This window comes from Pygocentrus nattereri, chromosome 9 (assembly GCF_015220715.1).
Source record: "Pygocentrus nattereri isolate fPygNat1 chromosome 9, fPygNat1.pri, whole genome shotgun sequence".
Lineage (NCBI taxonomy): Eukaryota > Metazoa > Chordata > Actinopteri > Characiformes > Serrasalmidae > Pygocentrus > Pygocentrus nattereri.
Window position 1 is genome coordinate 36,945,916 of NC_051219.1, and position 27,642 is coordinate 36,973,557.

At 41.1% G+C, this 27,642-nt stretch overlaps 2 protein-coding genes across 2 annotated transcripts; both read right to left on the bottom strand.

Annotated features, from left to right (window-relative positions):
• Nucleotides 1-288: 288 nt before the first annotated feature.
• dhrs3a (dehydrogenase/reductase (SDR family) member 3a) lies at nucleotides 289-12,348 on the bottom strand. Its single transcript, XM_017709748.2, has 6 exons — nucleotides 11,728-12,348; nucleotides 5,616-5,759; nucleotides 4,991-5,110; nucleotides 3,878-4,116; nucleotides 3,606-3,731; nucleotides 289-917 (listed from the first exon to the last, which is right to left on the bottom strand). The coding sequence occupies exons 1-6, from the start codon at nucleotides 11,923-11,925 to the stop codon at nucleotides 833-835; spliced, it is 912 nt and encodes a 303-aa protein (XP_017565237.1). The 5' UTR covers nucleotides 11,926-12,348; the 3' UTR covers nucleotides 289-832.
• Nucleotides 12,349-12,485: 137 nt separating this feature from the next.
• On the bottom strand, nucleotides 12,486-27,461 carry igsf21b (immunoglobin superfamily, member 21b). Its single transcript, XM_017709727.2, has 10 exons — nucleotides 27,100-27,461; nucleotides 22,908-23,020; nucleotides 22,170-22,291; nucleotides 21,921-22,039; nucleotides 20,586-20,701; nucleotides 18,681-19,164; nucleotides 16,836-16,936; nucleotides 14,970-15,162; nucleotides 14,796-14,834; nucleotides 12,486-13,752 (listed from the first exon to the last, which is right to left on the bottom strand). Exons 1-10 carry the CDS (start codon nucleotides 27,185-27,187, stop codon nucleotides 13,676-13,678), a joined length of 1,452 nt encoding a protein of 483 aa, XP_017565216.2. The 5' UTR covers nucleotides 27,188-27,461; the 3' UTR covers nucleotides 12,486-13,675.
• Between the last annotated feature and the right edge of the window lie 181 nt (nucleotides 27,462-27,642).

The following is a 27,642-nucleotide window of genomic DNA, read 5'->3' on the forward strand; positions in this document are numbered from 1 at the left end:
AGCTGAAAACGATGCAGGCAACCCTTGATTATTTGAGCAAAACCACTGAAATCCCTACATTAGCCCGCCAGTGGCTGACCCTCTGCAGCATGCTTTCCTGTTAAGTAGAGCCTGTGTTTTGACAACCCTACCTCGCGCACTATGAGCTCATGATTGGCTGGCCTGTGGTGGAGGAATGCTGACCATGAAATGCCTGTGAGTTTTGGCTGAGAAAGAACAAGCTCACTGCCAGGGACATACATTTCCCTGTTTTCTAACCCACATGAACAGGCACGGAAAAACATTTGCCAGCGTTATTTTAATATCAAATACTGTTTATTCAGTGTTGACATGAATATTGAGGTGGATACACTGGATTTACTGAAAATGAGTTGGAGAAAGAACTTGCATTGTCTTAAATTACAAAAAAAAGCATTTAAAATTAGTAAGAGTCTACAGAATGTGTGCTACATCCACAGTATCTGTGTGACGGTTTAACATCCTTATTTAAAACCTTATAGATAGGTCCCCCCAACCAGTTTCTCTATTGGTTAAAGAGTCTACTCCAGTATTCTCACCAAGTCCGAGGAGCACTCTAACCAGCAAACCTGCGGGCCATTCAGACTAACACATCAATATTACCAACACAAGCAACTACAAATGATCAGTCCATGCTACACCCATTGACAAAATTATGCTGGATAAACAAGCCACTGTGATACACCGTATCCCTGTGATCCTGAATTCTTTTGCTACAGCTTGTTTTGTCGTTCCAGGGACCGAGTGCTTGCATTGCTTGATAAGTTTGTTGAACAAAATTTTTCACATTCCATCCTTCCCTGCGGTCAGCTCTTTATGTCCGTCCCTTGAATGTGTTCATGCAGGTGTAGCTTCCTGCAAACTTGTGAATTTCCTCCAGAGCACATTGTGGCAGAAGGCTGAGGACCAAAGCAAGAAAATTATAATTATAATAGGGTGGAAAGTAAAACACAGCACTTCTATAGCTTTCATAAGGCAGTCAGTTCATAGCAAAGAAGTACAGGTGCATATAAATATGGAAACACTAAACTAGCTTGAATAAGAATAAAGTACATCCTAAGGGTTGTATGATCATTTCAGGTAAAAAAGTTAGTTTGAGATTCCTTCAAGCAGCATTGCGTAGATTCTTTTTTCAGTTGGAAGAAGTTACTGAGCTAAACATGCTAAAATATGGAGGGCCGCTGCGAGCCCCTCTATAAAGCCTGAAATATTCACTTAAATGTAATTTAGAAGTCAGATGTGATGGGTCAGATTTTGTGGGAGTTTTTGTACCACATCATACATCTTTATACACTGCTCAAAAAAATAAAGGGAACACTCAAATAACACATCCTAGATGTGAATGAATGAAATAGTCTCATTGAATACTTTGTTCTGTACAAAGTTGAATGTGCTGACAACAAAATCACACAAAAATTATCAATGGAAATCAAATTTATTAACCAATGGAGGCCTGGATTTGGAGTCACACACAAAATTAAAGTGGAAAAACACACTACAGACTGATCCAACTTTGATGTGATGTCCTTAAAACAAGTCAAAATGAGGCTCAGTATTGTGTGTGGCCTCCACGTGCCTGTATGACCTCCCTACAACGCCTGGGCATGCTCCTGATGAGGTGGCAGATAGTCTTTTGAGGGATCTCCTCCCAGACCTGGACTAAAGCATCCGCCAACTCCTGGACAGTCTGTGGTGCAACGTGGCGTTGGTGGATGGAGCGAGACATGATGTCCCAGATGTGTTCAATCGGATTCAGGTCTGGGGAACGGGCGGGCCAGTCCATAGCTTCAATGCCTTCATCTTGCAGGAACTGCTGACACACTCCAGCCACATGAGGTCTAGCATTGCCCTGCATTAGGAGGAACCCAGGGCCAACCGCACCAGCATATGGTCTCACAAGAGGTCTGAGGATCTCATCTCGGTACCTAATGGCAGTCAGGCTACCTCTAGCTAGCACATGGAGGGCTGTGCGGCCCTCCAAAGAAATGCCCCCCACACCATTACTGACCCACTGCCAAACCGGTCATGCTGAAGGATGTTGCAGGCAGCAGATCGCTCTCCACGGCGTCTCCACTCATGTCTGTCACATGTGCTCAGTGTGAACCTGCTTTCATCTGTGAAGAGCACAGGGCGCCAGTGGCGAATTTGCCAATCCTGGTGTTCTCTGGCAAATGCCAAGTGTCCTGCACGGTGTTGGGCTGTGAGCACAACCCCCATCTGTGGACGCCGGGCCCTCATACCATCCTCATGGAGTCGGTTTCTAACCGTTTGTGCAGACACATGCACATTTGTGGCCTGCTGGAGGTCATTTTGCAGGGCTCTGGCAGTGCTCCTCCTGTTCCTCCTTGCACAAAGGCGGAGGTAGCGGTCCTGCTGCTGGGTTGTTGCCCTCCTATGGCCTCCTCCATGTCTCCTGGTAGCACCTCCAGCCTCTGGACACTACGCTGACAGACACAGTAAACCTTCTTGCCACAGCTCGCATTGATGTGCCATCCTGGATGAGCTGCACTACCTGAGCCTCTTGTGTGGGTTGTAGAGTCCGTCTCATGCTACCACGAGTGTGAAAGCACCACCAACATTCAAAAGTGACCAAAACATCAGCCAGGAAGCATCAGTACTGAGAAGTGGTCTGTGGTCCCCACCTGCAGAACCACTCCTTTATTGAGTGTGTCTTGCTAATTGCCAATAATTTCCACCTGTTGTCTATTCCATTTGCACAACAGCTGTGAAATTGATTGTCAATCAGTGTTGCTTCCTAAGTGGACAGTTTTATTTCACAGAAGTTTGATTTAATTGGTTATATTGTGTTGTTTAAGTGTTCCCTTTATTTTTTTGAGCAGTGTATATTAGTATCAGACATACAGGCTCAAAACAACATACTGATGAAGATATGATGGATGACAAGTCCTTCACCAAGTTCTCTTTGAATGCTGTATCAAAATGTCACAATCATCTGATTGATTCTCTTTGCAAGGGCTCCAAATTGCATTGTTTTTCTGCATGTTGCATGCAGTTACATATGTTCACCAGAGGTGTCTCCAAATCCCCACATCTTACATAGTGTAGCTTTAACAACTCAATAGAGGTTTAAGGCAAAAGGTACTTTACTGAAGTGCAGCTTTCATAAAACACCTAAATAAGCCTTAATAACAGCTGACATAAACCTACATAAACCTTTATGAAAACAAGTGACATCAGTAAAGCTGCTTTTGTTCATTTTGATGTCATTTCACCAGCAAGTGTAGACAATTAAGACTATAAATGTCTACAGAGGTTTGTGCCAGTTGTCATGAAAGGCTTACTTAGGTGTCATGTAGCCTTATGAACACTGCTCATCAGTAAAAAGTGCTGGTGGTGAGATAAAAGCTATGTTAACCTCGTAACTCCAGCGCAAAGAGAAGAAAAGCATCAGCCACCGTAATTATATTGGTTGATTGACTACATTCAGAATGAGGAGACTGTGTTAAAGTAATGCTATATATACACACCAACATGTATAGTATACGTTATACTCACATACTGATATATCGTATAATATTAAGAGAATTTTTAACAGATAAACTCTGCATTAGTATAAGACATCTGACCTCTTTAGGGCAACGAGAAAGTGCATTGTCCATGGTAGAACAACAAAGGCAGTGTTGGTCCTCACTGCATCTACAGTTCTCTGGGCCACCATCTCAGGATTCAGAGGAGGAAAGAGCTGAGGGAACCTGACAAAGGAAAGAAAGAACAAGCCTCATACAGTCTGCTTTCATTATTTCCTACATGCATATTTATGCATGCTTACTGGCATTTCCAGTTCAGTGTAGATGCAGCTAGATCTACAACCACTAGATCTACGAGTCCTATCTCATACCTGACACGCATGCCCTGAAACATTTCTGTGTCCGTGTGGAAGGGCAATATTGTGGTGCAGTCCACTCCTGGGCAGTCCAGCAGGCCCAGAGTAAGACTCTCCATAAAGGCGTAGGCCGAGGCTTTGGACGTGCAGTAGTCAATAGCTCCAGGGATAGAAGAAAGCGAGAGGATGGAGTTGATGCACACCACGTGGCCATGGCACAGCTCCAGCATCCGAGGAAGGAAAGCTTTCGTGGTCTGTGGGGAGGAGAGACGGGACACATTCTGCATTGTTCTACTTTTCACTGCTATTCCCCTGACTAGCTTTAGGTATTTCCAATAACAAGAAGAAAAGCTTCAGCACAAAAGAGATGAGGACTGAAGGAAGGCCATGGAGTCTCATAAGTGAAAATCATGTGTCCAACTAGAAGACTTTGATTGATTTAGCAGATGTTTGAATTTTGGCCCACATTTGCCGTTTGATCTCAAGTCAGAGGATTAATGACTGCGAACTACTATTATTACATCTATCCACTGGCCTTGCCATGCCTCAACATATCAAAGGCTCCTCTGCCAAAAACCTCCATGTGTTTCAAGTTAGGAGCACAACAAAGTACTACCACCTCTGGCACTGTTTACTAGACATATATCTAAAACATCTGAATGCCTCCTCTGATTATAATCCACTTTGAATTTGCTCTCAATGTGACCACTGTTGGACCTATATATTCAATCAAATTTCTTTGAAACATTACTTGGATACATATTCTACTTCAATCCTTTGTGGCAAATGAACTTCTAGAAGGTTCTTTGAAGAGCAGCCAGTTATCCTGACTGCTTTTGTTGTTTTAGAACTTCTATACAAGGGCCTCTGATTGTTTTATGTGAGGAATGCAAAGTTTAAAGCAGACTTTTTCCTCTCCTGGCAATAACATCGATTAATTATGAGGGAATATTCCAAAACAGATAGCAAGCCAAATGACTTGGAAGTGTTTATGTAAGTAAGAATGTTTTGAAATCCACAAAGAAAGCCGTGTGCAATTGTAGGGTTCAGGAGAAGGTTACTGTGGGACGATACTCTTGTATTCCTTAGAGGGAAGAAAATGAACCAGAGCGCTGGGCTCTTACTTACCCAGAACTGGCCGAGTGCATTGATGTGCTGTGTTTTCAGAAGTGCATCATCATCACTGTTCATCAGACTTTTCCCATGAACCACAGCTGCATTATTCACCAGAATGGTAACGTCGCCAACCTTCAAAAGAATCCAAAACATTCCATTTGAACTGGATCCATTTCAAAGCACAGCTCAGAGCCACACTATGAGTTTTAAAGACACTTAGTTTACATTTAATTCTTGAAGACTACTTAAGTTGTAGCTCGTTCCTTGGAGTATTCACTCTGCTAGCCAAGTTAAGATTTTTGATCCTATTGTTAAAATTACAGAGTAAATTAAGCCAGCAGAGCTTTGAAACATTCCTTCAGGGCTCTGATATTATTGGTTTTCATGTCACCTGCTTAGCCTATAAATTTCATACCCCTCCTTCAGCTTTACTACATGTCAAATCGGAGACTGCGTTGTTCCGATCGTGGCTTCAGGTGTTGTTACCTTTAGACATTTAGCCTTTGTAAAGCACATTCATTGTCACTGGACAACAGTGGATATGAGACATAATAGTTTCATACACTGAAAACATATTCTGCTCTGGATCCTTGGAAGTGTTCTCAGTATTGTGCAAACATTGTCAGTTTTATGTTACCTTTTCCCTCACCACCTTGGCCTGCTGGTACACCTCCTCTCTGTTCCCCACATCACACACAAAGTAGTGGCATTCTGTCCCTGTCATGGTTATCTCCTCACATGTCTCTCTTAGACACTTCTCAGTGCGGCCCCAGAGGATCACCTGAGGGAGAAGGTACAGGAGCCGTTAGTGGACAACAAAATCAGGGAAGAACATCCAGAAAACTCAACTAAAGGTCATTCATTTCCAATCCTGGTCACAGAGGACATCTGCATGGCTGTATAATCAGGGAGTTAAGGTGCTAGACTGGGCTGTCTGCAGTCTGGAACTCTCCCACATTGAAACCTCATATGGCTACACAATTCTAAAAGGGAAGAACGGCCAAAAAATATATACTTTCATACCTGGGACAAATTGGTGTCTTCAGGCCCCAAATTATGACTTATTGATATTAAAAAAGGTCATGTGACCGTAAACATGCTCCTGTCCCAACTTTTTTGGAAATGTGTTGCAGGAAACAAATTGGGACAGGAGCATATATTTAAAAAAGCCCATAAAGTAAAACATCAAATATGTTTTGTACTGTTTTGAAAGTAATACAGGTTAAACAGACCTTACTAACCACTGCTTTCTGGAATCGAGGTCTGTATACCACATACCTGGGCCAAGAACCATTTAGGAACCATTATTTCAAAGAGGGGCTGGTAGAAGGCACTTGCAGGTTAATGATTAACGCAGCACAGAACATCCGACAGTCACTGAAATGGCCAAACATCATTACACAAACAAAGCACTTGATGTCTGTTTGGGAAAACGCAGTGATGAATTCCCATATCTTTCTGCAAGAGGCTGCGGGAGAGCCAGTGAGAGTGATAGCAGACGGGGTCAGTCTGCGTGGGCCGCTCTACTCACTGGCTATTAGATCTGTCATTCGGTGGGGGTCAGAGAGAGGTAAGCTCAAGAATGAGTCCTCCTCCCTCACCCCGTCCGTCTTCATCTCTCTCACTCACACACAAACACGTACACACACGCTCAGAGGCATTACACGGTTCAGTCGCCCGATGAACCCTATTTTGTCTGCTTAATATCAGAGAGAGAGAGAGAGAGAGAGAGAGAGAGAGAGAGAGAGAAACACTAGTATAAGCAGGCGACAGGTGTGCACTCTCGACTGCTGAATGATTTGCCTCCTGACTCGTGCCCAACCAGTGTCACAATCAGCAGGCAGAGAGCGTCCCATTATCAGGAAAAGTTCAAGCAGTAGGGCCACCGGAGGACAAACTGAGGGGGCAGTCTGTGTTCCCCTCATTAGGGCAGTGCTGCTGGGGTCAGGCCTGGGCCAATGCCCAGCTGGGAGCATGGAGGCTATCCTGGCTCTACACCTTTACCCCAAGGCTCTCCCATTTACATACTGCAGGACTTCCTCCATCCCTGCAGGTACACACGGTTGCACTGTGGGTGTTTTTTCTGCTCATAAAGCAGATTCCTATCAGTACTGATATCAGTCGAATAAGAAAACCCACTTCTTTGATGTATCCGCTTTGATTCTGGGTGACTTGATTAACACTTACCTACCATGTTTTCCAGCACTCTGTATTTTACATCCTTTGAAGTTTATACCCCCATTAGTTCAGTTTCTCATTCTCTAGATATTATAGTATTATAGTATATTATAGTAGTTACCAAATAGTGCATAGTAGTTGTTTGATAACTAATTTAGTACATTGGTGATAGGAGCCCAGTGTCACAATGCAAACAAAGCCATTTCATCCAAAATGACCAGTAAAGCAACAGGTGTCCTCTGAAGTTTTTATATCATCGCTGTCCAATGAAAAACCAGTATCTCCAAAATAGTAACTTTACAGGAAAGGGAAAAAAAAAAAACAAACACTCTTACCTTTCAATGTAAGTAAAACAAAACAGATTTTGTTTAAGTGATTTCAGAGCATTTCTGTTGGTCCATTTTTTTTTTTACATTTTTGCCTAATCTAAAGTACAACTGGTGTGTTGACATGTAGAAAATAAAAAAAATAAAAAACCAACAAAAATGGAGATACGTGGTTTTATTTGGACAGAGACAATATGCAACGTCCGTAATAGTAAAAATCTGAATAAAATGAATTAACCTTGGAGACTATATTGCCTCCCAACATTCTACATGTACTCCTATGAATGGGTTAAAAACATTTTAGGTCATTTCTCATTTCACAATAGCTTCCTGTGATGTAGGTTTTAGACACATCAAACCCCTTGGACGTCTGGTTCCTATCACCCCAATTGTGAGCATTTCTGTTTCAGTAAGTTCCTCTAGAATGGTGTGAGAGCAGGATGAGCTCCACTTTTTGGAACTCTCAGAGTTTTTCCCACCTGTCTCCCTCACTTTGCTCAATAGGGGCTTAGACCTGATACATGTAAAACTGCTTTGTGACAACATTTATGATAACATAATTAAAATTCAAATGAAATTAATTAGAATGTTTCTGTTGTGTAATATACAGTGTTGTGCAAGTCACCGATTCATTTACTTTCTAGTTAAAACGACCATTAAGTGCAAGTTATTTATTTTTCAGGAGGAAATTTCTAAGGAAATTATAATCCACTGCATAAGGAAGGTAAAGAAATAAGTGAAAAACAGTTTCCAAAACTGGATTTTAAAGGAATATAAAAGACACAGTTAAACAGACTCCAAACAACAGTGCAAGACCTCTTAGACCACCAAACCATTCACCAAGAGATAAACAGTGCCACAAAAGTCTGTCCTTTCTTCCACTCTCTGATGACAACTCAACGCTATGAGTCTGTAAGGATATGTAGCTGTGAAGAAACTGTTACTGAGAAAAGGAAATAGACAAAACATAAGAACTGACCACCCCAGAGCCCAGACCTCAACATCACTGAATGTATTTGTGATTACTTGGATTGTGAGAAAATACAACCAACAAGTACTAAGACTGAACTTTGGAGGTGTGGATAAATTTCCCTGCAGATCTTGAAATGATATTAAACCTGTTAGTTTAATCATAGGTTTTCTGCTTTTTTCTGATGCTGATAAATGAACACCTTGTACTTAATGGCCATTTAGACTGGAGGTTAAAGAAATGAAGGTTGGACAGACTGGACACTAAGTATACAAGTGTTAAATATATTTATAAGGGCAGAAAAGAACAAGCAGCTTACAGCACAAACATTTTTATTATGTTGCAGTGAACAATGGGTCAGAGGAGAGGAGCGGACACTTATGGCCTTTCTAACGTTTGTATGCTTGCTTAGCTTGGCGTACACACACACACACACACACACACACACACACACACACACAAACACAGACATTTGCTCACTCACTCAACTCTTCTGGCTTTCCATTTGAGTCTTTTCCTCTGGGAGTAGAAGCCTGCACAATAACACTGATGACATCATCAGCCCCACTCTACTAAAGCTGGCTGACCTGCCAATGAACTTGGTTGTGGTAACCAATCTGTAAGGTGCTTTTTCGCCTACTGCACCACCTGCATGCAATCCATTCACACACACAGATGCACACACCTATACCCAAAATTATACAATCTTCACACACACACACGCTCCTAAAGTAGAGCAGGTATCCCATTGATCTCACAGAAAACCTTTATGCTTAAATGATATTAGCTTCCCTGGTCTTTCTATTTCAGTAAGGGGTCAGTGATGTTTATAAGTTGAATTTTTGACTGCACTGCCAAAAAACTGTGGTGATAATGTGTTGAACTTCGCTTTATTCTATGATTTTTTCCCCATACAATACAGGGAAGAATGAGTGCGGAGGTTAAAAAGTCATAGATCATTTAAGCTCAACAAAACAGTCAGTGTTGTCTGTCAGCACTCCATTGTTGGGCATTTGTAAAGGCAGAAAGGCTTAGGAAACACCTGTGTTTGTGTGCCCGCAGAGGAGAATCTGAGGAGGCGCATGAAACACAAGTGACTCTGCGTTCGGGGGCAGCGGCAGTTCAATCCAACCTCTGCTGGCTGGAGACATTTAACCAGTGCCATCACTTGGAAAACCAAAAACCACAATATAGAGGTTCTATGATTAAAGGAGTAGCTCAGACAGATAATCCAGTATAGCTTACTATGAATGGAAGCTAGTCACTATCAATTAGCATGATGTCATTTGCATCATGTTAATTGGTGGCTATTCACTTCCATTCACTGTTAGCTGCATTAGCAGTTGGGGGAACACTGGCATTTCCAAGTGAACTATCCCTTTAAGGGGAAAATTGAGGGAACACTGGCATTTCCGAGTGAAGCATTCCTTTAAGGGGGAAATTGGGGGAACACTGTCACACCTACTGGCCGTTCCTCCATTCAGAGATCAGCTTCTCCAGAGTATTGAGAGGCGGACTCCTCCCAACACACACAATTGCCTACAATCCACTCATCAGCGCCCTTTATAACCCCGACTCTCACTCTGCCTCCTTGTGAGGTATTGCCACTCTCCGAGTCACTATCGAGCTACCATCACCGTGTTTTGGTTATTCCTGTTGTTTCTTGGACTCTTTGCCTGTTAATTTGCTGTTTCTGATATAGAGACTTTGTTTATTATAGACTCTCTGCAAGTGCATCTGACAACCCTGTCTGCGTGTTACAAACACTGGCATTTCTAAGTGAATTGTTCTTCTAAGGGGAAAATTGAGGGAACACTGGCATTTCTGAGTGAAGCATTCCTTTAAGGGGGAATTGGGGGAACGCTGGTATTTCCAAGTGAACTATCCCTTTAAGGGGAAAACTGAGGGAACACTGGCATTTCCGGGTGAACTATTCCTTTAAGAGGGAAATTGGGGGAACACTGGCATTTCCAAGTGAACTATCCCTTTAAGGGGGAAGTTGGGGGAACGCTGGCATTTCCGAGTGAACTATTCTTTTAAGAGGGAAATTGAGGGAACACTGGCATTTCCGAGTGAAGCATTCCTTTAAGGGGGAAATTGAGGGAACACTGGCATTCCTAAGTGAACTATCCCTTTAAGGGGAAAATTGAGGGAACACTGGCATTTCCTAGTGAACTATTCCTTTAAGGGGGAAATAGAAGGAACACTGGCATTTCAAAGTGAACTATTCCATTAAGGGGGAAATTGAGGGAACACTGGCATTTCCGAGTGAAGCATTCCTTTAAGGGGGAAATTGAGGGAACACTGGCATTCCTAAGTGAACTATCCCTTTAAGGGGAAAATTGAGGGAACACTGGCATTTCCTAGTGAACTATTCCTTTAAGGGGGAAATAGAAGGAACACTGGCATTTCAAAGTGAACTATTCCATTAAGGGGGAAATTGAGGGAACACCGGCATTTCTAAGTGAACTATTCCTGTTAGGGGGTAATGAGGGAACACCAGCATTTCTGACTGAATTATTCCTATAAGAGGAAAAATAAAAGAACACTAGTTTTTCTGACTGAATTATTCCTATAAGAGGAAAAATGAAAGAACACTGGCATTTCTGAGTGAACTATTCCTTTAATGGGCAAACTGGGCTTAAATGTGCCAGATCAGTCCAGCCTTTAACTGCAGTGCTAAAGAATGATCAGAGGTTATTCAGTGTGCTGTTTACTAACTGCTACACAATCGTTTCAATGTCCTTGAAATGGCACATTCCATGCAACATTACCTAACCTAATATTTCAGACGTCGTACAGGGTTATGCTACACTACTAAAATACGAGGCTTGCACTCAAATAAGACGAGATGGCACTGAAAAATGATGAGAGTCGTTATTACTGATGAGGCATTTGCCTAAAGAGCAAATACAAGGTTTTTTTCTTGCCCACGCTGTAAAAAGTGTTAACTCAGAGCTTTGCGTCGAAATGACACGTGAATTACAGTCACTCTGAAAATATTGACTGACTGATCCACCTTTCCTAAAGTCGAAGATCTCACCAACTCTCACTGAGTTGATAGAAGCCACAGCAGTACTAAATGACATCAACACAAACCCAGGATTTACTGATCTGAACCACACCGAGGAATCTGATGTGATCTAAGAGGAAAAGGGATGAAAATATAGTCAGACCTGCCTGCAGATGCCCATGCACTGTCCACTCATCTAAACGCAGTCATAAATTACGCGTAACAGCGCGCAGGTAGCCTAGAGCTGTGAAGTCTGTGGTACCTTTCTCGCTCCTTGCTTGGCAAACTCTTTGGCCAGGTGACGACCAATTCCTCTGCCACCTCCGGTGATCAGCACCACATCAGTCCCCAGGTCTTTGCGCCTCGGGGGCAGCAAAAAGCGCACGGCTGCCTTCAGGACACACAGCAAAATCTGGAGGGGGAAAAGGAGCGCGCATCCCCACAGCCTTAGATCCATCATGACGAGCGAGTGTACCCAGTGCTGGAGAAGCACAGGAGAGCTGCTGAAGTCCAGAGGGAGAGAGTGCGTGTGCGTGTGTGCGTGTGCGCCACTGCTGCTCAGCCTCCTCTAGAAGCTTCACGCAGCCTTTCTGGTGCGGCTGGACCCTCCTGGTCTGAGCGCTCCTCGATATAAAGCGGAGAGCCAAATTTACATTTCCACCAGTTCAGGTGTGCCTCGTTAGCGGCAGCGGTTCTCTCAGGTACACGCGGTCTGAATGAGGCACGTCCTGCCTCAGCATCAGACTCTTGTACTTGGACGCTGCCTAACCAGAGTCGATTTATTCAGCACAGCCCAGCCTTTCAGAAGCTACCGTGACTTTCCTGACCCACTCTTAGAAGCCCACTGTTCCCAGTGTTTGGGAAGAGCGTTTACTCCACCCGCAGAGAGGCACACGTTTCAAGCAAGTGGATCCGTGTTTATTGTCCATATGAGCCTCAGCTACTAAGACACAAGTACATCTGCCTGCGTAACCTCCAGGTTTTAAAACAGTAGCCCTGAACAAACACCACCGGAGATGGTTGCGATTAAATAGCAGAGATTTTATTGTCTGTTCTCGCGATACAAAATATCACAGTTCGTAGGACTTTCTACAGAAAAAAGCAAGGTATAAAATCTTCTCGCTAACACTTTATATGAAGAGAAAGTACTCTGTTATCTGCCTTACTAGAAATAGGTCTCTAATGCATTACATAACTGACCAAAACCACACAGCACTCCACTCAGGCTGCTTTTTGTAGGACTCTTTTTGACACACTTCTCTCGTTGTGAAGTCTCCACCGCCACCTACTGGTGGGATGTGGCACATGGACTTGAAAATGGTAAAGGGGAATTCCACTTACTGCATAATTGAGATGTCATCATTGAGATGTAGCCCTTCAGGGGGTTTGCTGGGAAATTGTAAAGAAACATAGTGACTCATATTCACTTCACAGTGGTGGCGATAGGAACCAGGAGTTGCAAATATAAACAACACAGATGTAGACATTCTAATTACCGACGTAAATGGTAAAATAGTGGTAAATGTGAAAAAATAAGTTTTCTTTGAGGATCATTTATCCTTCCAAAGCCTGCATGTACCTCTCCCCTAGAAATGGATTTTTAAAAACACATTTTGGGCCAAAAGCTTAATGCAAAACTATAATATAACAATGTCTGAGGTTTCAGGTAATAACTTGTGATGTAGTTTTAATCTTCAGACATCTGTCTCCAATCACCACCACTGTGAACATTTCTGACTCTGCAAGTTCCTCTAGAACAGCAAACCACTCTGAATGACTTTTTAATGGTTGAACTATACAGAACTTTAGAAAGATTGGTGGAACTCCCCTTTATACAACAGCAACAAAAAGGAAATAAAACATGGCAGTAAACAGCTTAGCATTGCGGCATTTTCAGTGCATGAAGATAAAATTCTCTATGATAAGAACGTCTTTCCTTCACAACATACTTAATCAGATGGACACTTCAGAAGAAATACGTGCAAAGCCAAGGCAAGTGATGATTTTCGGAAAGATGTGTGGTACGTGATGTGAAACTGAACTGTGGCTGAACCAGAGCGCATTTGGTCTTTTTTCTTGTCTATTTATTTCAGCTGTATAATAAACAGTGCAAAGCTGAGAGAGAGAGAGAGAGAGAGAGAGAGAGAGAAGGTGACTGCAGAGCCGAAGCTGTCAGGGAGAGGACAAGAGTGAGTCACATCTCAGTCTGTTCATGTGAACTCCAGGGTCACTGATAGCAGCAGCATCATAAACGTGGGACCAAACAGCTCCTCACCAGAGTCAGCAACTGAAAGCCACAGAATATTCATGAATAAATTACATTGTTATATACATATGATCTAAGTCATAATGGTCATGAAACATTGTTTATTGTTTATTATAGTGTTGCTAGGTGGTTGCTATGGTATAGTAACATTAATTCAATATTAGGGTCATTCTACCACTGTGGTTTGCTCCAATGCTACTTTTAAAGTCACATCAAATGTAGAAAATGACAAATATTGCATGTTGTTATTCATGTTTTTATCACTTAATGTGTTATTTGGAAACTGGTACAAACTTTTTTCTGACATATGAGGCTGTCATCATTTTAGCCAAATTAACTATATTCATTTTAATATATTAAATTAATATATTAATATTAATTAACTATATATATATATATATATATATATATATATATATATATATATATATATATATATATATATATATATATAGTTCCCAATATGATATACATATATATATATATATATATACATGGAGTATAGCAGATATATACTATTAGCGCTGCTGCTGGGACAAAACCTTATATGTCCCTTTTTCATTTTTGACCTAGTTTGAAAACGGCAGTTGCCCTTTATGTGTTGTATCAAAATTTCATGATGAACAGACCAACAGACCTTGTCCAAAATTACTTGAAAAAATATATTTCTCTATTTATTTCCATTAAAAGTCGCAAAGAGCATTTTTCCTTTCTGAAGGTTTTGCTCCAACAGCTGCTATACATATATATATATATATTAAATTGCAATTTAAACTGAATAGCAATCAAACACCTATAAATTTCATATATACATGTTTTAGCATCTGTGAAATTACTTCGATGACATGCTGCTTATCATGCACAACATCACTAAGGATCACTAAAATAAAAACCCAAATTGAAGAATTATTGTTGTTTTTGTTGGTTAATTTAGGAAGACAGACAACCTTCTGTGGTTTAGTCTTATTTTGAGCTCAAATTTGTGGGGCCACCACAATGGTGATATCACCCATTCATTATTATCTTAGGTGTCTGGCTTCAGTCATGATGTTTCCATAGCTTACCATTAAACTGCAGTGACTCTTTCTTTATTCTTGGGTTTTCTGTTCAAAGAGAAAGACAAGTTTCAGCATGATGGTTTTTAAAATATGACTTGGATTCTATCTGAGTGTGAGGTGTGTGTAAGTGTTTAACAGAGCATTATGAGGTGTGTGTGTGTGTGGATGTTTAATACTGACCGAACACTATGAGGCGTGTATGTGTGTTAGTGGAGCCCAGTGGGTTCTCTGCCGTGCACCGGTACATGGAGCCGTTGAGCTCTGCAGGAACTCTCTCCAAAACCAGAACCTTCCCTTCCCTCTCAGCACTGCCATCCAGCAGCAGCCCCCCAACACGCGTCCATGTGAACAGAGGCTCAGGAAACACCTCGTTCTGCAGCACACAACCACAAAGAAATACCTTTTAGAACATTAAGCCCTTAAACTTCAATAACTTTATTGTTATTTATCTCAAGTCTTGTGATTTAGAATTACTTGATAAGTACTTTTGACTATGCTGAGCTTGTCAAATTATGCAATGTCTTCTGGAAAATGGGTGTACCAGAGCATTACTTAGTTACTATAAGGAACTGACCAACAAACCAGTCAGAAAACTGAGAATAGACTGGTTCAATATCAGCAAAGGCATAGGACAAGGCTGGCACTGTCTGTATGCTTAACACAAGAGAACTGGACTGAAGGAGGATGAGCTAGATTCAAGGTGGAAGAAACCTCTGATCGATAATTTCTGATATGCAGATGAAATGAGACTCACAGGAGAAAATGAGGAAGATCTGAAGGCCCTTATGAGGAAAGTTAAAGAACAGTGTGAATAGATGGGACTTCAGCTCATTAAATCTACCATTGATGGTGAATATGTAAAAGTGGTGGATAGCAAGGATGAAAGAGCTTGAAAAGAGCTTCAAGTGCCATGATGTATCTCTACAAACAGAGATCAGAACTGTCCAGACTGTGGCCCTTTCTGGACTTCTTTGTGGATGTAAAACGACAATAAAAAAGCAAGACAGAACAAATAATAATGGCGTTGAACTTTAGTGCTGGTGAAAGCTTTTGGGATTACCTAGGATGGCGAAGAAAACAAATGGATTCTTGACCAAGCAACCAAACTCTTTTGGACATATGACAAGCACCAATTCATTGGAAAAGAGTATAATGCTTGGAGGAGTTGAAGGTAAAGCAACAAGATGGATGGACACAATCAATGTTATGAACAAGCCATTAGGAAGCCTGAGGACCCAAACAGAAGATGTGATATTCTGGAGAAACACTATCTACGTGGTTACCAAGTCTGAGGCAAAACCGACTTGAAAGCCCTTACTAATAATACTATGACCCTAATATACAAGGCATGTAATTATGACAGTAAAGAATGGAGGTCTTAATTAAAATGTTAACATAATTAAGAAAACCCTAAAACCATCAGCAGCCTCCAGCTCAGATCCTGAAGGGCTTTTGTCCAGCACGGTTTGGTAAGTGCTCTGCTCACACACACCTGACTTAATTCACTCATCAATCGCCATGGTTGGTAGGTGTGTTTGAGCAGGAAAAATCACCAAACTGTGCTGGTTTCCCACCCTCCGGGATCAGAACAGGATAACCCTGCAATAGACTGTTCCTCAGGATTAGTGTAATGTTAAATCTGATTTATTCAAATGTATTATTTATTACATGACACTAAATGCCTGAAAAGAGAAGAGATTTGAAGGAATTTAATGTTCACTCACAGCACCACAGTGCCTTTGGTAATATTCATTATATTAAGTATACATACATTGCTCATATAAGAATCCTAATTTAAATACCAGAAGCCTCCCATTGCTTCCAGCTATACTTAAAAACACCAAGGCAGTAGTCCAATAAATGAAATGTGACAATTATTTAAAGAGAAATATGTACATGCCAGAGGAGTTAACCAATTGAAACAAATGGATTTTCTGATTAAAATGTCAAAAATAATTCAAATGGTACCAGCTCTATGAGACACAGTTATAAATGCCAACCATCTTCAATGTGCCATTTATCTTTAGAAGCATCTTATGATCTTACCCCCTTTGTTCCCACTTGGAATCCCTCCACAGCGATGCGAACTGTATCTCCCACTTTTGCTCTGCTTGGAGTCATGGAGAGTTTAGGTCCCTTTGGAGCAGCTTAGGAAAGTGAGATACAAAGCAAAAATGAACAAACTGGCTGGTGATGCATACATTAGTGCCCATCTCTGGTCCTGGGGATCTTATATCCTGGAGAGTTTAGGTCTAACACACCAGGCTCTAATATTCAGGAGCTCTTGAAGGTCTTCATCTGGATTTATCTGGATCAGTAGTAACACATGGAGTAGTAACCAACATATTTGAGTAGAAAAAAACAAGACTAAAGAGCAAAGATAGATCATCACTGAAAAAATGATACCCCGAATTTAAAGTTTCACATTAATAAAATGCATTTCACAAGTGTTCCCAATACTTCAACTAATGAAAACAAGAAACAAGGTCACATGTGACTATTTTTTAATGTCAACATTTTTTAATGTTGCATCATATTCGAGTTTAAAATCTATATATGTCATTTTTTATTGTCAAAGCCATTTCAAAGAAAAAAGTGAAAAAAAAAAACAGTCCACTGATGTCTTTGTTCGTGTATCAAACAGAGAGAGGACCCAGATCCCAAGAATCATCCATTCAGACTCATACACAAACACAACAGAAACCTACGCACTCGCTCAACTCCTTCAAGCTCCCGCACTCTCACTCACCCTCACAAATAAAAGCTTTCCTTCCTTCAAACTCACGACAGAAAAAGCAGTCTTATCACCTGGGAATACAAAACTAGCCACAGTAGGGACAGGAACAAACTATATATTCTTATATGACTGGGTCTAGTGACGCATTTACATTTTCAAAGTTTATTCAGAAGCAACCCAATTCCTCCTGAAGGCGATAGAACAGAAAATACTACATCTGTAATAGGAAAGGGAATGCACAGTGAAGTCTATAAAGGCAGCTTAGGTAAACAAATTTACCTCATTTATTATATGCACTCTACCTCAGATCGTGTTTTTCTGTTTCTATCGAGTCCGTGTTCCAGTCTGGATTGAACACTCGTTAAAAATCCACACTTTCCAATTAAGATAAGGTAATTCTTTATTAGTCCAACAACGGGGAAATTCACAATTTAGATCTGTATGCAGGTTCAAAGCCTATCTTTAAATCCTTTGTGAAAACACATCCAATTGTTTCTCTGAACAAATTATGTGTTTGTTGTAGTTTGGGTCATTTATCTAATCAGCAACTTTTTAACTGTTACCTTTCACAGTCTTTCAGTGGTTTGTGATAGAGGATGGCTTTCGTTCTTGAGCAAACTGAGCAAGACTGACAAAATGTGGAAATGATGTACATATTTGAGTCAAGTCATTTTAATGCATTACGTTTTATGCATGTTAGATTGTTCCATGCATAGCCGATTACAATTTGAATAGGAGTATACCTAACAGTTCAGTTACCTTTTATTGTTACTCTGATGACACACAATAATAAGCACTTAGTGGTGCTTGTGCATGTGAATTCACTCAGAAAGTATTGCAATGCATCCAACAATAAAGGCAGCATAACCCCCGCTTTATATGGTGACAGGAAAACACAACACCACACAGAAATCTCAAATTCCACATACTGATACATGCTATTATGCGCAATTTTCAATGTATTTATTCCAACTATTCTAGTAGCAGAGTTTAAAGGGATACTGGCACTCCAAATGTACTGCCAGAGACATGTTTGGTAGAGTTACTAGCCTAAAAGTTCAGGGTTGGAACTAAACTCTGCAGGACAGTAGATAACCAAGACCAGATTTGGAAACACCTGTTTGGTTTAAATTTGTGCAATTTCTCATACTCACAAAGTGTAACTTCGGCCTGCATAGGCATGGAAAGCGCAGGATGTTTGACTTCACAGCTGAAGAGGGCGTCGTTGTCCAGCTGTGGGTTTAGGTGCCAGGTGAGCATGGCCTGCACCTCCATGGTGCCATCGCTGAACTCCGTCTGTGTGTGGTTAAAGTAGTAAAGTGGGCTGGAGCTCAGCACCCAGCGCGGAAACTCCCGGCTGACCACAGTCTCTGGGATGATCTCAGTGGTGGGCTGGGGACCCTCTTGGCCAAGGGCTCCTGGGGTGTTGCTCTGATGGGGCCGAACATTGTCCAGCCGCACTGGCTCCACATCTGGCTCGAGGAGAGACAGGGACTTCTGCAGCTTGGTGTCGTCCAGGTCCCGGCTGATCAGAGGCCTGCTTTCTCTGGCTGAGAACAAGCCTCGGCTCTCGGCTGCCTCGTGGGGCTTGTCAGAAGGGACCACCTCAATTAGCTCACCATCCCGTTTAAAGTACACCTGAGAGAGAAGGGACCCCAGTGAGGGAGGGTGAATAAGAGATGAAAAGATAAAAAGGTTAATTAACAAAAATGTGGTGAAATGTGATATTAATTATTTCTCACTCATAATTCATTAAAACAAGTAGAGAAATTCAGCCAACAGTGCAGAATCTGACCTTAAAAACAAATCAGTGTTTGTTACATTAATGTTATGTGTACCAGCTTATTTTGCAGAAAGAAAAACGTATTGTTTATATATGTGCCATGTTTTTGTCATTACTTCTGACAAACAGAAAAAGGCTGCAGGAGTGGAGCAGGAACAAACATCAAAATTAAAAGTAATGTTTTGCACAGCTCACAATTAAATATGTAGCTACATTTAAATAGTATAGCAACCCCTTGTTAATCCTTTACACTGCAGGTTTATTATTCAGTCTTTAAGGCCACTGGCAACTGAAGCTTCCAAAGTGTGTCCTCTTTTTCGTTCATGAAAAGATTTTTAAAGATTTACACATGAAAGAATACAAGAGTTTTATAGATTTTTATAGATTTAGGGCAATAAATGTTGAATCTGGTAGCTAGCAACAGAAATGAGCATACAATCAGAGTGAAAAACTAGGGACAAATTGATTAACTGATCTTTTAAAATCTCTACATAATTCAATTAATATGTAAACAAGGTCATTCATAGTATTTTCATGTGAATTCATTTGTTTTAGAGAAACGTATAAAGGCAGAATTGTTTACAGTGTTAGTGATAGGAACCAGATGTCCAAAGATTTAATTTCCTCCAAAAGCTACAGCACAAAGTTATTATAAGAAAAGGTTAGAAATGTTTTGCCTGATGGCTAAGACATTGTTTATTATAGTTTTAAGACAAACGTTTTAATTAAAAGGTTTTTTTTTAAATGCTTTTATGGCTGAGAGGTACATCCCAGGTGATAAAAGTCAAAACAGTCCACAAAGACTTTCAGATGACAAACTTCAGATGTAATACTATTACCATTATTAACTTCACATATAAAAACTAAGAAAACACATGAAGTTTTAGTGGTTATTTGGGTTGGAAAATAAAATGGCTATATTTGTATTGTTGACATTGCGACGACTGTAAGGAAATTGGTAAGTCAATTCGTTTCTCTAAAATGAACCATTTCACATCAAACCATTCTGAATGATTTTGTCTACATCTCAACCATTAAGCTATGCAGACACTTCAGTGGAATTCACTTTTAGAACAAGTATGCATTATTCAATAAATATTATGTATAAGTTATGTAGTTTTCAGCGTAAGGAACTGAAATGTGGGCTCACATACGGGTCCTTAGGGTTTAAGAGGTTGTCCCAGTGAATCTAAACCGTTTGTAGTACTTCTGAGGTCATTAGCTCAGGAATCAGCTGAGGAATTTTCACTATCTTAATAATAAATCCCCAACTGACCACAGGCGCTGGCTTTCCTCCTGTGACGATGCACATGAGTGTGAAGTTTTGGGCCTCATAGCGATTGAATCTTGCCGGTTGATCTGCTGCAATTACAGAGATGGATTTCGGAGGTGCTGAGAGGGAAAAAATCGGTTGTATTCATTAGTGTATCAAATCATGTAGAAGGTCAGACAGGAGATACAGCTCCAGAGCATCCTTAAGGCCATAGATAGTTCATAGAGGAAGTTCAAAAGTTCATTAGAAGAGCCCTGAGCACATGCCAGCAACAGCTTGCAACTGCTCAGAGACCTCACAGCAATCTGCTCACAAAAACACTAATGTAAGAAAACCAGGTATGTTCACCATGTTAGCATAATCCTTTTTCAGCATCTAGCCCTGACGATCAGTGCTTAGCAGATCACTACAAGAGCTTCTGCACACATCTCACTCTTCATGTCACAGCATGCTGTTCTCTGGAGAGTTACTCACTCAATTAACCACAGCAAGTTTGAGCAGTTGGCATAACGTGCTTTTGAGTTCCCCCTGAGACCCACAGGCTAATAAGTAGCTCAAAACCAAGGCAGAAAAAGCTCGTACTGCTTTTAGAGCTGCTGCTCATTTAGGAAAAGCATTATCTACTCTCTTCTAGCATTAGGGTTTAGCATAATGCTAAGAGATGGTAGCATTATGTTAAATTGCTTGAGTGCATAGACTAAACGAGCTTTTCATTAAGTCACTGATTCATTTAAAATTAAAGCATTAAAATTGATCAACATTAGATATCATCCACAGAGGATAAATGATACAGTGAAATGCATAAGATCTAACCCCTAGGCTTTCATCCTCATAGGCTGTGTGAGAAGAATCCCAATTCTAATGCTGCCTTCACATGTTACTAGAATTCCAAATTTGCAGTTTCCGATTTGGAAGTTTGATACTTGAGTTCCTGAGATGAGGTGACCTGCAACCTTCCAACATGGTAGAGGACAGGATCAGTATTGGATGGTACGTAATTCTTTATTTTTATTAGTGCAAGCGTTGTTAATGGTTGTTTGTGCACATTATTATATCTGTAATCTAGGTGCATTACAGATTCAAAGTAACTTTTTCCCAAGATGCAGATGAGAATGAACCACAACGACAACAAAAGCACTTGAACTTGTACTTGTAATTCCGACTTCACAAGTGGGGAATAGTATCTTCCAACTAGCATGTGAAGGCATTGAAAGTACAGGAAAGAACCAATCATAGATGAACACATTTTAGTCAAAGCGCACTGCCCAGCTTATCCCAGGTGGAAGAGCACTAACATTGGAGGTGATAGTGGTCTATGTAAACAGGACTGGAACCTACACATAACAGCAAGTGTTATGCTTCCAGATGCTAAGACCACCTTGTCTCTGGACGCCCTGTCGTAGATCCCCACGTGACATTCATACGGCCCGTTGTCTTCCATTTGAACTTCAGGGAGCCTAGTTACAACAGACAGAACGAGAGCATTCATTCTGAATAGATTTCATTAATGTGCCATAGTTCATTCTGACAGGAACCCAACAGGTAATATCAAATGTAAGCCACGTCTCAGCTGGACATGACCTTTACCTCACAGTTGACTGGTAAACAAGGTCCTCTCTTCTGCGAAAATCCTCCATGTGAGAGAAATTGGTATTGTACATGGCATCATAAGTAAATATCTTCTGCTTAGAACTACCACCCTCTGTAACCTATAAAAAAACATCAAAGAGTTACTCAGAAATAGACACTACAACCATATGGGTGGGAAGTAATTAGCGAACCTATCAATATGTTAACTGAAATGCTTCCGTGAAACAATTTTAATTGGTGAAAGGGCTTGAGAACTGAGATCTTTGGACCTTTTCCAATGAAACGAACGCTTGTGCCTGAGTCAAGTGGAGAGATCGGCTGCGATTTATGCTTTACTGAGTAATTAATAAAACGGACGCAGTCTGGTGTTCAGCAAATGAAGTGACAAGAGTTTTATTAAAAATGTCATCACATCATGAAAGAAGAAACAGTTTTTGGCCTGCTGCTAATGCGCTGTAATTGAATGCTGTATCTGGAAACTCATCTGTCAAGGCTGTGGCACAGCATAACAAAAAAAGATCCTAAAATGAAAAAGGCTTGTCCTAGAGCCACTGAACCATGAACTCTTAATCCTGCATATATTTTCATATTTTACTCGCCTTTCCACTTATACTGTATCAAAAAGGAGGAGGGGATGGGGCAAGGGCTATAATACTTATGCAAGAAATTAACTACTGGCAGTTTAACAAAACAGTATTACTGACGGGGGTGAATGCAGAGATTGAGCCCACTCACCCGAAACCAGACTATTTCTCTCAGGTTGCCGTCAGTTCTGAAATTGCACTTCAAAGTCACAGTATCGCCCATGACCACGGGTGGTAGAGGCTCAATAGTGACTGTTAAATACCCTGCAGGACAGAAGAAAGTTCACATGCTGAACCTTTATCAGCCCAGATTACATTTTATCAAATAACAAAGGTTGCATGATTAATACAATAATGACCTTAAATAATAAGTAATCAAACTTCTATGTTTTAAGATATAATATATGCCCAAAAGTATACAACCCTTATAAATTAATGACTTTTAAAGGACACCCATTGCTGACACAGGTGTTCAGCTGAGCACAAACGGCTTGTATACTCTCCACAGAAAAGCATTTTCAATAGACTGACATGCTTTGGAGCAGCTGTAAATGAGCCTCAGGATAAAGCCTTCGGCACTGGCCTGTAGAGCAGTGAAACTGCATTCTCTTAAGTGATGGAGGGCCATCCAATATCTCTGGGATGAGTTGGAGTGGTGTATCCGATACTAATCAGTGAACATCAGTACCTAACCTCACTAATGCTCGTGTGGCTAAATGTAATCAAATCCTCACAGCAATCTTCCAAAATTTTGTGCAAAGCCTTCTCTGAAGAATAGAGACTGTGCAGCAAAGGGGGAAAAACTCTTGCTAAATGCCCTTGATTTCAGAGAAATGGTGGATGAGAATGTGTCTCATTTGGACATAGAGTGTACGTTTTAAAAGAAAAAAAAAGGTCGAATGAGGTTTGAGAGGAATAAATCACACATGATGATAAGGAGTTCAACTGGAACGCCAGAGATGGACAAACACATTTCTGTTGATTAAAAATGATGCAAACCCGAGTTTATACAGAGGTTGAGAGCAGGCAAAGGGAAGATATCTCACTGCTTAACTGAGTTTCTTAGCGATCTAATCAATATTTCATGCGGTTTAAAATCAGCCGACTCAGCTGGGCTGCTAAACTAATATTTATCTACCAAGTACAAACAACTGGGTTTAATCATCCCACATGTAATATATAATTGCTTTTTCGAAACATTTCATAGCAGATATGACCAGTAATGAAAAGAAAGACCTGAATTTCAAGTTGACATGAATGAGAATGACCTAAGTGTCAAGTAGATTTTGCAACCCACAGGTTTATTACGTGTTAAGGAACGATATTAAAAAGCTCTGTAGCTATAGGTCAACCATCCATCTGTGACCATGCATTAGAAAAAGATGTTCAGCAGCTTAGGGCATTACATAACAGTTATTGCAAGGTCACATGTATTCATCGCAAATAGTTTAAAGCTTAAAGGGCGTGTACTAAATGTAATCACATAGTTTTTAGTAAATCCTTCATCAAGCGTGCACTGTTACACTGCAGTTGCAAATTGACAATGCTGAATGAAACAACTTGCTGACTAAACACAAACAGCAGCAAGTATCTGTTAAGACACTTACCAACAGTTGCTGACATCCATAATTGTTGTGACAGGCATAGTCAGGAAATGACCCAATTGAAGTGGGATGAGCCCATATTACCCCTACAGGAGCTACACATTGTTCAGAAACTGAAATGTCAATTGGCACAAATGAAGCAGCCCTGTTTTGAAGAGCACCTTGAGTACAGACTCATTCAGACAGGACCTATGTGATAAAGAGTATTCAGTCTGGGAAGCAATATAATCTGTCACAAATTCAATGACCTACAAAATCACCCAGTTCCTCTGTATTGGCTCATCCATGGTGACGTCGGTGAATGGATTATTTTTTCATGTTCTTTTCCCTCCTCCCTAATCCATGAGCTTTTCTTCCATCAACCTAGTGGTTCTGCATGCTGCCCCACATGCAGCTCAGACACTGAGGCCACAAGGTCCTGTGATTCTGTGGGCACTTAGCAAAAATCATATGCGTAATGCTAAATATAAAGGCCTCTGGCTCTGAAACATACAATTTCTCATGGAAAGGATCACAGAGCTGTGGTCAAAGCTTGACCACAGTGACAGTGAAGAGGTATGCACTTTAAAGACATCTGCCCACATCTAGAGGGATTAGCCAGCTGTGTGAGATGATAGCATCGTATTAGCTAAGAATGAGCTAATGCAGCATTTCCAAGTCCAGCTCATGGAGCCCTCCTGAAATGCACATTTTTAGCATTTTCCTTGCTCTGACACACTGTACTCATCTAATCAGCTCATTAACAAACACCTCAGGAGGTTAAAACGGGTGTTTTAGGCTGAAAAAAGAACCATTAAAAAGTGTAGTGCAGGGCTAACAAAGGAGCAACACTCCATCAGCGCTTTCCATTATCTTATGAGCTGCAGGAGCTGGATAATAGCATTATAATTTCAGTCTTTCACTTTAATTACACTTTGCCAGTTCAGTCATTTATCTTTACTTAGCTGTTTCATGTTATTATCTAATCTGGAACCTATACACTGCAGACGCAGCGTCTTCTTAAAGAGAAAAATTCACAGCTTCTAAACATTTTAGTTTCTAGACTGGACTACAGAAAACTGCACCAATGTTATGCAGCTGTCCAATCTTTATGACGAAGAGTCATACAGCACTTAACAAAGTATATCTGTGGTTCATATTATTAGTCAGCGGCATTAGTGACCTTTTACTATTTGATATGCAGATTTGAAAAATGTAAAAAGTAGTGATGCATAAGAAAATGGAGTCATTTTCATTTTTTCTCACAATCTCCATGATCTAGTATTATGACTACTTGAGATGTTAAATTGAACTTTGGTCATGATCTAGTGTTGAATTCTGTAGTTACCTGTGAGTGGGACTGTGTAGTTGTGTGCATCATGAGTGAAAGAGAGAGTCAGTAAATCTTTTCTAATCACATGGACATTTGGTCAGTGGATTGGCCAGAAGAAAATGACTGACACTTATTTGAAATGCGCTCCCGTTCTCCAAACAGGCAGGCTGGTTCCATTACAGCAGTTGAATGGCAAAGTCATGTATTATCCAGTACCTACAAACAGACCAAACTGCAATAACTCATAAATCTGAAGTAAATCATTTGGTTTTAACCTTAAGTGAACAAATTTTTGATTTTAAATGAAATCAAATATGTGTGGGAAACCATGTTCTTTGAGGAAGTGCATCCATTCTTATACGTATATTGTTAAATCCCAGTTCTTATTGGTGTGACTCTCAATCACTTCACATTTAAAGCTTCACATGAAATCCTTGTGATGACTGAATCTCGGGAAAAGGCAAAACTGATGCTAGTTTTAACTTATAGTCTGTACCTAAAGTCTATATTGCCATGGCTAGACTGACTGTCTCAAAGTACAGAAGGGAAATCAAAACAAAAGTTGCATTCAAGGGCACATCTGCACAACTACTGACTGACATGACATCCAGCTAGTAAGCATTACTGAAGTACTCCTACAGTGAGGACTTTTCAGAGGCTGTCATGGAGATACAGCTGTAATTACTGGATAATCATGACTGTCTAACAAGCACTGTCACACACACACTTACACAGTGCATCTTTGCTTTGCATCGAATGTTATGCAACTGGACAATCTTCAGTAATGGAGAGTCAGAGACCACTTGAGAAAAGATGACTAGCAGTGATTTAGGCTATTAGTCATTGACATTAGTGCCCTTTAATTGTTTTATGTGCAGATTACCTCCCCCAAAATGTGGGTCAGGGAAAAAGCTTAAGCTTTTATTCCTCAGCTATTAATCTGAGTCATTGAGGGTCATGAGACATGGTCTCCACTGAGACAGCACCCAGCCAGTAATGAAATCAGGGAAGGCAGAAAACACCACAGCACTACAATGTTCCAAAGATGCAGGCTGACAAGGATAAAGGCTAAAATGCTTGACTGCTTAATGCCTGTTAGTGTGATAAGAGCATAGAACTGGACGTCTGCAGTAAGTGGACATCTCCTAGTTGAGATGAATGGTGGAAGTTAACGTCAGTGATGGGAATGTACTGGACTGCTGCTGCAATACACAAGGTGTCCTTTCACTATTTATACGCTACTTGCTTCTCCATGGCAAAGCTGCCTCTGAAAACGCCCACAGCTCACATGTTGAGAACAGTCCTCGCTTGCTTCGCCTCTTACTGACCTCTGGCCGGCCGAGTTTGAATTAAAGCCACTGTGCACATCATAATGAAATTCTTCAACAAGAAAACAAAGTAGGTTAACATGAAAAAACACCCCTTACCCTTCACTGAGTCCATCAGAGTGGAGCACAGCAGCAGGGATAAAGTGACCAGAAGGTTCATTTTCGAAGCTGAGCTGAAATAAGCCATAAATGTCGCATTCTCATGTTCTCCTTAGACCTCCTTGGGTGGTACATGCGCCCCCCATCCCAAAGTGACTGCGCCGGGCAAGTCGTCAGGGCGCTCCATGTCTTTTCATCCAGGCTAGCGTTGCTCCGATGTCTGTATTCCTGTCAGCGCGGCGACTGCGGCTCTGTGCTGCATTCAGAATTACACGGGGCACAGAGGGATTATCGCAGCAACAGCTTCCACTGAAATTCCCTCCCTCGCTCGCTCGCTCGCTCGATCTCTCGCCCGCGCGCCGCGCACGCGCGCGCTCCCGCTCCCAGCGCGCGCTCCAGTGAGTGCTGCTGCGCAGCCTCCAGCAAAGCACAACACAGCAGAGCGCAGTGAGCGTCAACACGTTCCATAACAGGGGTTAAGCCCAGGGAAGAATCGTGGTCTCATGAGGCCACTGGGTATAAATGTGTTTGGAGGCCCCTCTA